Genomic DNA, 14226 nt, shown 5'->3' with positions numbered 1-14226 from the left:
TTTGGCTTTAGAAATATTCTGTGCATGGTATATTGGCAAAAACGTAATTTTTAAAAAGGTGTATATCATAATAAATTTAATTATCTCAAAGTAAACATGGATAAAGAGAATGAGGGGGAATGACCCAAAACTTAATAATTCAAATACAGTTTGAAATATCGAGCTTATCTGTGGGTACAAAAGCACACTAAATAGTTATAAATAAAGCCAAGCATGGTGTGCATGCTTGTAATCCCAGTACTTGGGAGGCTGAGACAGGAGGATAGCGCAGGTTTGAAGCTAGCCTCAGCTACTTACTGAGGCTCTCAGCAACTTAGTGAGACCCTGTTTCCAAATAAAATATAAAATAGGTCTGGGAGTATAGCCCAGAGGTAGAAGACCCCTGGATTCCATCTCCAGTTCCACAAAATAAAGTTATAAATGGAATAAATAGGTATAAATAGTAAAGCATATACCATATAGCTATATCTTGTTATTTTTTTATGTGGTGCTGGATGTGGAACCCATGGGCATTCTGCCTCTGAGCTACACCCCCAGCCCTATTTTTTATTTTGAAACAGGGTCTCACTACGTTGTGGAGGGCCTCACTAAGCTGACTGGCTTCAAACCCAGATCCTCCTGTCTTGGCCTCCCAAATACTCAATTACAAGCATGCAACACCATGTCCAGTTTCTAAATAGTTATATCTTCAATCAAGTCTTATTAATGACATCTAGATCACATGAGGTTTCTCTCTCATAGTTCAACCTTAAAACTATATACTTTATTTTAAAAGATATTGTCCTAACATTGGCTTTATTTACAAAACCATTAACAAATAACTGATATACCTTTAAGTGCCTGTGAAGTACAATCAATCTGTTCTGGGCCTATTTAATCATAATAAAACATAATATTTTGAAATAATGGCACAGAAGGTTAACTGAAATACTGTACATCTAAGTTTCAATACTTTGAAGCATGACTTGGGCACCAATGGTATATTCAGTGCCGTACTGAGCGCAATGAGGAATTGTAAAAGAATGGATTTTTAATTGCAGTTAAATTTTTAACTGCTTTTTTTTAAAGCAGTTAAATAGCTGGGTGTGGTAGTGCCTGCTTGTAATCTCAGCACTTGGGAGGCTGAGACAGGAGGATCATGGTTCGCAGACAGCTTCAGCTCCTACTTATCCTTTGCAACTCAGTGAGACTCTGTTTCAAAATAAAGACAAAAAAATTAGGGCTGGGGGTACATTCCCAGTACTACAAAACAAAAGCAGTTAATAAATATTTAAAATGTGATCATAGATATGTTTTGAAGCTGGGCATGCTTGTAATCCTTATACTTGAAAAGGTGAGACAGGGCTGGGCATGGTGGCACATGTTTGTAATCCCTGCGCTTGGGAGGCGGAGACAGGAGGACCGCACAGGTTTGAAGCCAGCTGTGCTGGCTTAAGAGACCCTGTTTCAAAAAAAAAAAAAGTAAAAAAATAGGTCTGGGAGTGTAGCCCGGAGGTAGAAGGGTTTCCAGGAATCCCAGTACCACCAAAAAAAAAAAAAAAAAAAAAAGAAAAGGGTGAGACAGAAAAATTGAAGGTTTGAGGCCAGCTGCAGCAACTTAAGAAGACACTCAGCAATGTACTGGACCCTGTTCCAAAATAAAAAATAAAAAGATCTGGGCGTGGTGACACACACTTCACACACTTGTAATCCCTATAATTGGGAGGCTGAGACTGGTGGATCGCAGGTTTGAGAACAGCCTTAGCAAATAGAGTCTCATCAACCTAGTAAGACCTTGTTTAAAAACAGAAAAAGAAAAAAGAAAAAAAACAAAAAACAGGAAAAACAGCCAGGGATGTAGCTCAGAGATAGAATGCCCCTAGGTTCAATCCCCAGTACCAAAAAAAAAAAAAAAAAGGAAAGGGTGAGACAGAAAAATTGCAGGTTTGAGGCCAGCTGCAGCAACTTAGCAAGACATTCAGCAATGTACTGGACCCTGTTCCAGAATAAAAAATAAAAAGAGCTGGGTGTGGTGGCACATGCCTGTAAACTGAGGCACTGGGAAGCTGAGGCAGGAGGATCACAGGTTTGAGGACAGCCCCCAGAAACTTAGCACCTGTTTCAAAGGAGCTGGACATAGTGGCACATGCCTATAATACCAGTGTTTGGTAAGGTTACAGGATTTAGACCAGGCTCAGCAATTTACCCAGGCCCTTAGTGAACTCGTGAGGTTCTGTTTCAAAAAAAGAAGAAGAAGGAAAAAAAAAAATGCTCAGGGTATAGTTCAGAGGTAGAAAGCCCCTGAGTTCAAGAAACATTTTGAAGAGTAAGATGAGCATGTTTGTAATCCCAGTACTTGGGAGGCTGAGAAAGGAGGGTTGCAGGTTTGAGGACAGCCTCAGCAAGTAGTGAGAGACTCTCATCTAGCGAGATCTGTTTCAAAATAAAAATAGGGCTCAGGGTGTAGCTTGGAAGTAGAATGCCCCTAGGTTCAATCCCTAGAGCCACAAAGACACAAAAAGACTATTCCTAGCTTAAATAAATTTTCATGGGAACACAACATCTCAACATCATCTTTTTTACTAAAGTTCTCTGGGCAGTGAAGCTTTCTGAAATGCTAGAAAGTGTTAAACTTTTCCAGTAAAAAAGAGAACATTCAAGGCATAGAGTCCCAGTATTTGAGAATCACAGGTTTTTGGCCAGCCTCAGCTACTTAGTGAGGCCTTCCACAATTAGTGAGACCCTGTTACAAAATAAAGAATAAAAAAAGGGATGGGGGTGTAGATTGGAGTAGATGCCCCTGGACTCAATCCTCATACGCAAAATAACAAAACTAACAAATAAACTCCACAGTTCTGATGACCCTTTATTGTTTTAATACTGTCCTGCTGACTACAATCACATAGGTATGCTGTGAAATACCTTGTGTGTCCAACTACTCTGTTGGTGGTAATTCAAGCCATGATCCTACCATAAGTCTCTCTCTCATGGAGAAAATGCAAAGTAATAACTTTTTTCTGATTGTATAGGCAATCAGAAAAAGTCTCATACAAAGATAAGAATGGCAGAATCATAACTAATTTTGACTTTATAGATTTTTCTGACGGTTTTTATTACCTCTTCTTTTAGTGCATGCTTCTTCTGTTCCAAACAAATCTCTTTAGCTCTCATCATCTGCAAAGTCTCTTTGGAAACTGCATATTGGAGTTTTTCCATCCGTTCAGCAGCAGCTGCCCAAGATGCTTTACCAAACTTCTTCTGATCTGCTCGCATTCGATCGTACACAGCTTTAATATAAAGAACCATTAAGACATAAAATAACAATAACAAATTGGAAAATCCTCACTGACTACACATAAATCCTACTTAGTGGTAAGTTACTTAGACATCTCTAAAATAAGACAGTATCATATATTCTGACTTCAATTCATCCTCAAAAATAACATTCTACAGATGAAAGCTAGTTGAAAAAATGTTTGTTAACTTCATGTGGCTAATGCTATTATAATTTTCAGAGGCTTCATATACATTTTTTTTCTAGCCAGGCGTGGTAGCGCAAACTTGTAATCCCCAACCCAACGGAGGACCGGACGACCGCAGGTTCAAGGACAAAACCCAAGTGTAGTGAAACTCTCATCAACCTAGTGAGACTCTGTTTCCAAATAAGAAATGTAATGGCTCTGGGGGTATAACTCGGACGTAGAATGCCTCTGGGTTCAATTCCCAGCACCACAAAAGAAAAGTTTTATATAATTATTCTGAATATAAAATACTTACATGCTTGTGCACTTATTTTCAAAAATGCTGAACAAGAATAATTTTACTGGGAATCTTACCTTTTTGAGCTTTAGCTGTTATTTCAAAATATTTGACGGTAAGGTCCTGAATAGAGAGTACAGCCATGTGAGCTTTCCGCTGCCAATCAGCATCTTCTTTTTGTAGACTCTCAATTCTTCGAGGCCCCAGATAATCATTCTCCATAGAAATCTTTAGAGAAACAAAGGAAAGATTAAGAAGCTCTTAAAAAAAAAAAAAAAAGAGTTCTTCAAACTCTTACTAAATGTTTATGTGCCAGACATTAGGCTAGATGCTAAAGTAGGTCATACTTGTTTTATCCTGCTCTACAGAAAAAGCTATTATTTTAAAAACAGGCAATTAGCCCAGTGTGACAGCACATGCTTTCAATCAGGTACTTGGGAGGATGAGACAGAAGGATCTCAGGTTCAATGCTCTCAGAAACCTAGTGAGACTCTGTTTCCAAATAAAGAAATAAAATTGAGCTAGGGGTATATAGCTTGGAGGTAGAATTCCTCTAGGTTCAATCATCAGTACAAATAAATAAGGACACAAACAAATGTGATTTAATAACGCTGAGCATATCTGACAGAAATCAATTTTCCATTCCTTCTTCTCTACCTATTTTAATTCTCCTCCCTTTCAATATATAAATATTGAAGGATATATATGTATATATAATATTGTTATAATATATATTTGATATTGAAAGAATATATCAAAATGTTAGGTCTGAGCCGGGCCTGGTGGCGCATGCTTATAATCCCTGCGCTTGGGAGGCTGAGACAGGAGGATCGCTCAGGTTCAAAGCCAGCCTCAGCTGGCTTAAGAGACCCTGTTTCCAAATAAAATATAAAATAGGTCTGGGAGTGTAGCCCGGAGGTAGAAGGCCCCTGGGTTCCATCCCCAGTACCACCAAAAAAAAAAAAAAAAAAAAAGGGTTAGGTCTGATTATTTAAGTGTGGAGTTAATGAACATTTTATTCCCTTTTTTATACTTTCAGGCTAATAACAATTTGTATAGTGAATAATTATTAATTGAAATGCCATTGACATGTAAAATACTGAAAACTCAGATTTTAAGACTGATATTTAAAAATCAGCAAATACATAACTGAAAAAAGACTCCAGCTAGAAACACACACACACTTCCTTTTCTATTTTCTTTGCATGGCTGGGATGGAACCTGAGGCCTTCCACATGCCAGGCAAGCACTGTTAATGTTGAGTTACATCCCAAACTCCTCCAAATAAAAGAGAAAAGAGAAAAAAAAAACCACTGTGTATTACAAGAGTCATAAATAAGATAAAAACAAACAAACAAACAAAAAAAAGGAAATCTGAAAACCAAATGATGGATAGGTGTATACCAGCTGAGTGCTGAAATAAAGTCATGGAAGTAACAATATTAATAAAAATATATATTTCAAAGTAATACACCCTTATGTTTTAACATGGAAAAGAGGTACAATATAGCAGGAATGGATCATTTGTATACAGAATCCTTCTTTAGCATACTTACAGTAAAATCTTAAAAATAAATAATTAAGGTAATGGGAAAAATGTTAATATCCATGGTATACTTAAAAATACCAATAAAGTATCATTAATCTATCAAAAATGTGTACTGAAGTTCAAAAATAAAAATAAAACAATATATTCTAAATAATGCAATAAACAGAATAATCTAAAACTAAACTAAAATTTATTCACCTGGGTTTTAACATTCTTAAGCCAGAGGAAGTTAACATTTGGGGTTAGTCTTGAAACAAAATACCGCTTCCTAAGCAAAATAAGAGTTTCCTCAAAACACAAAAACAATAAGCAGGGCATGATTGTAATCCCAGCTTTTGAGAGGCTGGGACAGGAGGGATCAAAGTTCAAGGACAGCCTCAGCTACTCAGTGAGGACCTTCGCAACTCAGTGAGACCCTGTTTCAAAATTAAAAATAGGGGTGAGGATGGAGGTAGAATAGTCCTGGGTTCAATTCCCAGTACTGCAAAAAACAAAAACAAAAACAAAAACAAAGGAAAAGCAGATTTCAAAGTGGGAGAAGACCAAGGAATTAATTTTGTATATGTTAGAACTGACTTGCAAAGGTCACACCCAGAGATATAAATGCAGGCACCATGGACACACAAAAGGCCTTTTTAAAGCCATGACAGTAAATGAGTACATCTAAGGAAGTAATAAGAAAAAGGCTGTGACTGAGGCTTGAGGAGTCCTCAAGTGAGGCCCTACTTTAAGGGCCTACAAAAACCAAGTGAGAAGCCGGGTGTGGTGGTGCACGCTTGTAATCCCCGCGCTTGGGAGGCAGAGACAGGAGGATCGCGCAGGTTCGAAGCCAGCTGTGCTCGCTGGCTTAGGAGACCCTGTTTCCAAATAAAAATGTAAAAATAGGTCTGGGAGTGTAGCCCGGAGGTAGAAGGGCTTCCAGGAACCCCAGTACCACCAAAAAAAAAAAAAAAAACAAAAAAACAAAAAAACAAGTGAGAGACACAGTGAAACCTAGAAGCTGCAAGATTCAAGGAAGAAGAAACTGCTCTTGGTGTTACACACCACCTAGCAGTGGCGTAGGATGAGAAGTAGCATCCACTGACCCAACAGCAGAAGATCACTGAACACAGCAACATTGGTTGTGGAGTAAGAAGCAAACTCCCTTTACCAATTAAGGCCCATCACAACTTCAGATCTCACTTCAGATCTTGGCTCAATTACTGGTTTATGAAAGTATTCTTAGACTTTCCACAATAGGCTCATCAGTGCAATATCTATACATTTAAACTTCACAGCAATTATTACAATCATACTTTAAACTGGGTGGTGGTGCACACTTGTTTGGGAGGCTGAGACAGGAGGATCATGGTTTGAGGAGGGCCTTAGCTACTTAGTGATACCTTGTTTCAAAATAAAAAATAAAAAATAGAGTTGGGAGTATAGCTTGGAGGTAGAATCGCCCTGGGTTCCATCCCCAGTACCACAAAATAAAAAAACAACAAAAAATCATGATTTTTATTATTTGTGAACTTATAAATACTAATACTTTGCCTGATGAGTGAACAAGACACTGTTAAATACTTCCTAAATGACTGAAATTCACCTCCATACTTTCTTTGTAATCAGAAGAAATGTAGACACATACATAAAACTCTTCTGAGAAATCTGATTATGTGGAAAATAGAGACTTCATGGGAAATCACAGAGCAGGGTAAATGATTGGTAGCCAACAGAATCTAAATGCAGCATGGAAGTTCCCAGAGGAAAACCTCTTCAGATAATAACAATGATCAGAGATGTTCACAATACAAGGTTGTTTAAAATAAAAGGGAAAAATGAATCTTAGATATCTGATAAGGAAGTTATATATCATATATATTCTTCAAAATACAATTTTATGCAATAACTAGTATTTGTGAAGTTTTAGGAAATGATGCTCTTAATATCAGGTAAAGATGCATCAAAATCATAAGACATAATTTCTTTGCTTTTTTGTTGTTGTTGTTGTACTGGGGATTGAACCCGGAGGCATTCTACCTCCGAGCTATAACCCCAGCCTGATTTGATTTCTTATTTGGATACAGGGTCTTGCTAGGTTGATGAGTCTCAGTAGCTGAGGCTGTCCTTGAACCACAATACTCCTATCTCAGCCTGCCAAGTACTGGGATTATAGGTGTGTGCCACCATATCCTGCTCTCATAAATTTAATTTCAATTACTTAATTAAAAGTGGGCTGGGGGAGAGGGTAGTAAAATAGTGGTAAAATATTTTCCTAGCATACACAAGGCTTAAGTTCAATACTCAGCATCGCCCCCCCCCAATAATAATGATCTAAAAGATTTCTATAAAAATATAAAATGTATTATGATATTTACTAATTTATTCATTCATTCTACTGGGGATTGAACCCAGGGCATTCTACCACTGAGCTATACCTCCAACCATTTTCATTTTTAAATTTTGAAACAGTCTCATTAATTTGCAGTCCTCCTGACTTAGCCTCCCAAGTACGGAGATTACAGATATGTACTACCATTCCCATTATTGATATCACCTTTAGGTGGTGGATTATGGGAAAGTGTTTTTTCCTGTTTAAAAACTATAAACTGAGCCAGGCATGGTGGTTCACACCTGCAATCCAAGTAATTGGGAGGCTGAGACAGAATGGCAGGTTCAAAGCTAGCCGTAGCACTTAAACAAGATGCTGTTTCCAAATAAAAAATAAAACCAGGCTAGGGATCTAGCTTGGAGGTGGAATGCCCCTAGGTTCAATCCCCGGTACCACAATAAATATATAAGAAAACAAACAAATACTGTAAACCAAGCTAGGTTCAGTGGTGCATACCTAAATCCCAGTACTTGAGAAGCAGAGGAAGACAGCAGGCTAGTCTCAGCCAACTTAGCAAGGTCTTCTGTAATTTAGTAAGACCCTGCTTCAAAATACAGAAATAAAATAGAGCTGGGGGCTTAACTCAGAAGTAGAACGCCCCTTGTGTTCAAATGTCCCAGGTACCACGAGACAAAACGCAACAAAACCCGTGCAAACTGCACTTTTCAAGCTTTTGTCTTTGGGTGTATTGGTGGTATAATAGTGAACATGGCTGCCTTCCAATCTTTTATACATTTTTTTCCCCCAGAACTGTTTACTAGAAAAAACTAATTTTATGTCATGAGTTCACAAACCATACCAACTACACAGTCTAGCACATTATTCCAAAAAGTTTCTTTTTTTTCTTTTTCTTTCTTTCTTTTTGTGGAACTGGGGATTGAACTCAGGGGTATTCTACCTCTGAGCTACACCCCCCACCCTACTTTTTATTCTTTACTTGGAATAAAGGTTTCACTAAGTAGTTGAGGGCCTCACTAAGTGCCTGAGGCTGGCCGCAAACCTTCCATCCTCCTGTCTCAGTACCCCAAATACTAGGATTAGAGGTGTGCACCACCACACCCAGCTGGTTTCCTATTTCTTGTCAAACAATTAGTTCATGTTTCTATATGAGACACAACAAGAAGCAAAATTATGAGTTACTTTTTTCCAGAGTACAAGGTACATGGAAGAAACAGAGATATGATTAAGAACCAAAATGGCTCCATTAAGGCTCAGTTCACAGACAGCCTCAGTTAGTGAGGCCTTTGCAACTCAGTGAGACCCTGTTTCAAAATAAAGAATAAAAAATAGGGCTGGGCGTGTAGCTTGGAGGTAGAATGCCACTGGGTTCCAGCCCAGTACCGCAAAAAAAAAAAAAAAAAAAGGAGTTGGAAATGACATTATGTTAGTTCCACATCTGGTGTGGTGGAATAGGTTTGTAATCCCAGTACTTGGAAGGCTGAGATAGGAGGACAGCAGGTTCAAACCCAGCCTCAGCAACTTAGCAAGGCTCTCAGTAACCTAGCAATACTGTTTCCAAATAAGAAATAAATAAATCAAAAACAGTGCCAAGCAAAAAAAAAAAAAAAAAAAAAAAAAAAAAAAAAAAAAAAAAAAAAAAAAATTAAGTAAAAAATAGAAGCCTGGGTTCTTGATAGCCAATTATCTAATCATTTGAATTATATTATTTTTTTTTAATTCTAAGATGGTTACTGTACCGCCAACCAACTTCAGGAATCAAATATGCACTAGATATGGTGATCTTTTTCTCCCTTTTAGACATTCTTATGGCTAATATAGTCATTTTGATTATATAATTTTAATAAATAGACTAGTATACTTCAGTGCTTCAGAGGGTACAAATATGAGTTAAGATATATATTATCCTCCTAAGAAACTTACACTATAATTGGTGAGGCGGGGCAGAGATATCAATGATGTAGAAATCAGTTTTGAGATTAAATGACATGACTCTATGGGAGATCTTTCACAAATTACCTATCAAACCAATTATCTGATAAAAACAATGATGTATTTCACATTTGCTCAGTTCCAATCAATGAAAATAGCAGGAGACAGCAAGATTTTGGCCTAATGAAGGCCACTGACACTCAAAAAAAATTACAAGAGAATATAGAAAAGTATCGCAACAGAATGTGACAGGAAAGAAATAGGGGTTCTAGAAGTTGGGGTGCAAAGTCAAGTCAGACCTTTTAAAGGAAATGGTAAGTAAACTGTATGTGGTTTTAAAAGAGAGCTATGATTCTGACAGCTATTGCAGAGTATATGGGGAGAGAGCAACCCCAAAGGGTAGACTGGAGGGAAGGACTGTCATGAGCAAAAGTCCAGAGGCAGGTAATGCAGCATGCAGTGCCTGGTAAGGGTGAGAGAGGAGTTAGCAGAGCGAGAGCTTGGGTGAAGCATGGAAATGCAATGGGAGGTAAGACTAGAAATGCAGGTTGTCACAATAAGGTCTGTAGTATATACTTTTCTAAAGGAAATAGGAAGCCTCTGTGAGATTCTATGCAATAATGGGTATATTAAGGCTTGATCTATGATTTAAGAAGTCTACAGGACTTGTTTGCTTACAAGAAAAACATCAAGGTTTGTTCTTTTTTTTGTTGAATTACCTCTAATTTTAAAACACATACATTAAGCCAGGTGTGGTGGCACACGTTTGTAATCCCAGTACTTGGGAGGCTAAGACAGGAAGATCGCAGGTTCTTGGACAGCCTCAGATACATAGTGAGGCCCTCTGCAACTTAGTGAGACCTTGTTTCAAAATAAAGTGGGTGTGGTGGTGCATACTTGTAACCCCAGCAATTGGGAGACTGAGATAGGAGGATTACACAGGTTCAAAGCCAGCCTCAGGTACTTAGTAAGGCTCTTAGCAACTTAGTGAGACCTTTTTCAAAATAAAATATAAAATAGGTCTGGGAGTGTTGCCTAGGGGTAGAAAGCCCTTGGGTTTCACCTCTAGTACCATAAAAACAAATAAAAGAGAAAGGGAGGGAGAAAGGGGAAAAAAAAGAAAATAGGGCTGAGAGTGTAGCTTGGAGGTAGAATGCCCCTGGTTTCATCTCAAGTACCACCAGAGGGGGGGGGGGGGAGGGAGGGAAGAATTAAAAAAAACAGGCTGGGGGTGTAACTCGAAGATAGAATACCCTTGGGTTCAATCCCCAGTACCACAAAAAAACAAAAACAAACAAAAAAAAAAAAACACATTTATCTAAAAGCTTAAGGGTACTAATTTGCAAGTATGGACTAGAAGTTCATTTATGCTGCAAGTCAAAATTTTTACATCTTACTCAGGACCTAAGACAGAACCAAACTTCTTATCTTTTATTCACAGTGCAAAGAAAAGAGAAATGGAAATAACATGTATTACACATAGATTTTTGACAGTAAAGTCTAAAGCCTTTAATAGCTATTTAAATCTACCTTGTACTTTGTTCCTTCACATTTTCAAAACTGCAGAACTGGAAGTGCACAACAGGGTCTTCTAAACTGTTTTGTTGTGGTACTGGAGACTGAATCCAGGGACATTCAACAACTGTGCAACATCCCCAGCCCGTTTTTATTTTGAAACGGTCTGGCATGGGCCTTGAACCTGAGTTCCTCCAGTCTCAGCCTCCCAAGTACTGAGCTTACTAACATGTGCCACCTTGCCTGACTATGAGGAACAGCCATAACATCTATCAACTCTGAAGTATGTACATTTTTGTCTAAGTTCATCCTTCTGCCTTGGAATGCTAAGGCTTAGGGCCTGCAAATCCCTATAGGCTTTGCTGATACAGAGGTTTTGAAGGAAGAGGAGACTTGTTCTCTATGCTTAAATTTTAATAATCCCAACCCTTTCCCCTTGTTCCCCCCCCAACCCTAGGAGTGTTTGTTTGTTTGTTTGTTGGTACTAGGGATTGAACCCAGAGGCATTCTACCTTCAAGCTACACCTCAGCCCAATTTTGTTTCTTATTTGGAAACAGTACCACTAGGTTAATGAGTCTTACTACTTGCCAAGGCTGTTTTTGAACCTGTGATCTTCCTCAGCCTCCTAAGCACTGGGATTATGGGCTTGTACCACCACCACCACCACCACCACCACCCCTGGCTAAAGAAGGCACCTTTGAGGAACCAGGTGGACAAGGCAAGTTGCCAGTTGAGTTGTCAGTTGTTGGCTGAGTGGTGACTTTCTAATTGCTTCCTTTGAGGTACTTTAAGGTTCCTTTCTGGGAGGCTGAGACAGGAGAATTGCAAGTTCGAGGACAGCCTCAGCAACTTAGTGAGGCTCTTACCAACTTAGCAAGATCCTGATTCAAAATAAAAATAAGCCAGGCATGATGGCGCACACTTGTAATCCCAGCATTTGGGAGGCTGACACAGGAGGATGGCAGTTAACACACAGCCTCAGCTACTTAGTGAGGCCCTTTGCAACTCAGTAAGACCCTGTTTAAAAAAAAAAAAAAAGAATAAAAAACAGGGCTGGGGTGTAGCTCAGAGGTAGAATGCCCCTGGGTTCTTTCCCCAGCACTACAAAATAAATAAATAAACAAACAAACAAACAAACAAACAAATAAAAACAGGGTAGGAAGTATAGCTCAAAGGCAGAATGCCCCTGGGTTCAATCCCTAGACCACTCCCCTATATCTAGAAATAAATCTTTATATCACATGCCCTGTTAGCTGAGTATGGTGGCCCATGTTTATAATCATAGTATTTGTAAAGCTCAGACAGGAGGATCACAGGTTTAAGGACAGCCTCAGCATCTTTGTGAGACACTGTTTCAGAATAAAAAACCGGATGTGGTGGCAGACAACTGTAATATCCCAGCACTGGGGAGGTTAACACAGAAGGATCAAGGATAGCCTCAGCAACTTAGCTAGATTCTCAGCAACCTAGTGAGACCCAATTTCCATTTCCAAACAAAAAATAAAAAGGGTTCTGGGTAGTATAGCTCAGAGATAGAAGGCACCTGGGCATTCAATCCCTAGTATAAAACACACACACACACACACACACACACACACACACACACACACACAGGCGGCTGGCAGTGTCATTTGGAGGTAGAAAGCCCCCGAGTTCAATCCCTAATTCCAAAAAAAGTCCTCTGATAAAGTAATGAACAGAACAAAAAATGTTCAAAATTCAAAAAAGTCAGTAGATCATTTTTGTTTTCATGAATAAATTCAGAAACCTTAATCAATGGAAGAGAAGCATACAAGTTGAGAAAGTAAAGATTTCTGGAAAATTCTGGAGCAATTATCTGAAGATAACTTGTGTTTGCTGTGGGATTCATGTCTCCACCTTCACTAACATGTACGTTCACAAATACATAAAACACAAACATGCTTTCTATGTTTTTCCCCATGCATTTATTCTAACTTCTTAAACTTAATAGTGATAATATTGCAGACAACTGTTAAGATCCTTGTTTAATAATTTATCATACCTAAGGCATTAAGCAAGGATACTCTTAAGTTCTTTTCCTAACTTGGCAAACTTGAAGAAGTACAACACTGGTTCGTGTGCTAAAAACAATGACACCTCTGTTTTGAATTTCAGAGCCAGAAAGAAAACAGAGCTATTTTAATATGGGAGGGAAAAGTCTGTGTTGGTTTAGGTAGCTAAGAGAGTGAAACTAGTTTTATAAACACAAATTTTCCTGAGACAGGAGGATCGCACAGGTTTGAAGCCAGCCTCAGCTACTTAGTTTCAAATAAAATATAAAATAGGGCTGGGAGTATAGCCCAGAGGTAGAAAGCCTCTGGGTTCCACCCCCAGTAACACACACACACACACACACACACACACACACACACACACACACACACACACCAAAAAAAAAAAACCCACAAATTTTCTGCCACAGAACTACTCATCATAAAGTCTATCACTTGCTGAGCTAGTGTGATGATTTTCTCTGTGACACTAGAGTGAGGGGAACCTAGTGGTGAAGCAATGTCAAGAAATGAATATAATATGTAGTAGCATCCACAGTGCAAATTTTCCAGGCCATAGTTTCCTAAAAATGACTCTTCAATGATAAACAAATATTGAGAGCTTTTTAATATCCCAGGCAAGAGTGTGAAATGATGTATTTATTTATTTTAATTACCTTTTTTTTTTGCAGCACTGGGGATGGAACCCAGAGGCATTCTGCTTCTAAGCTACTCCCTCAGCCCTAATTTTTATTCTTTATTTTGAAACAGGTTCTCACTAAGTTGGTGACAGCCTACGTGAGGCCCTATTTATTTTCTAAAGTAAGCTGGGAGCCAGGTGTGGTGGTGCACGCCTGTAATCCCAGTACTTGGGAGGGTGATACATGAGGATTGCAGGTTCGAGGATAGCCTCAGGAAGTAACAAGACTCTCAGCAACCTAGCAAGACCCTGTTTTAAAACAAAATCAAAATAAAATAAGGGGTGGGGGTATAGCTCAGAGGTAAAATGCCCCGGGTTCAGTAGAAGGGAGAGAGGGAGGGAGCCTGTAATGTCAGCTACTTTGGAAGGTGGAAGCAGAAAGATTCTGAGTTCACAGCCAACCTGACCAACATAGCGAGACCTTGCTGGGGTGGGTAGAGGAGGGGGAGA

The 14226-nt window shown here is 38.8% G+C and overlaps 1 protein-coding gene across 1 annotated transcript in view; it reads right to left on the bottom strand.

Moving 5' to 3' along the window:
* The window catches only part of JMY (junction mediating and regulatory protein, p53 cofactor), a gene marked incomplete at both ends in the record, with an annotated part of 85154 nt that overhangs the window by 37765 nt on the left and 33163 nt on the right, over nucleotides 1-14226 (bottom strand). The window contains 2 exons of the mRNA XM_080711627.1: nucleotides 3097-3266; nucleotides 3816-3966. Of these exons, the coding sequence (XP_080567753.1) occupies nucleotides 3097-3266; nucleotides 3816-3966 (321 nt within the window). The remainder of the gene's footprint in view (nucleotides 1-3096; nucleotides 3267-3815; nucleotides 3967-14226) is intronic.

This window comes from Muscardinus avellanarius (genome assembly GCF_963383645.1).
Source record: "Muscardinus avellanarius genome assembly, chromosome: 1".
Classification (NCBI taxonomy): Eukaryota; Metazoa; Chordata; class Mammalia; order Rodentia; family Gliridae; genus Muscardinus; species Muscardinus avellanarius.
This window is presented reverse-complemented; position numbering and strand designations above follow the sequence as displayed.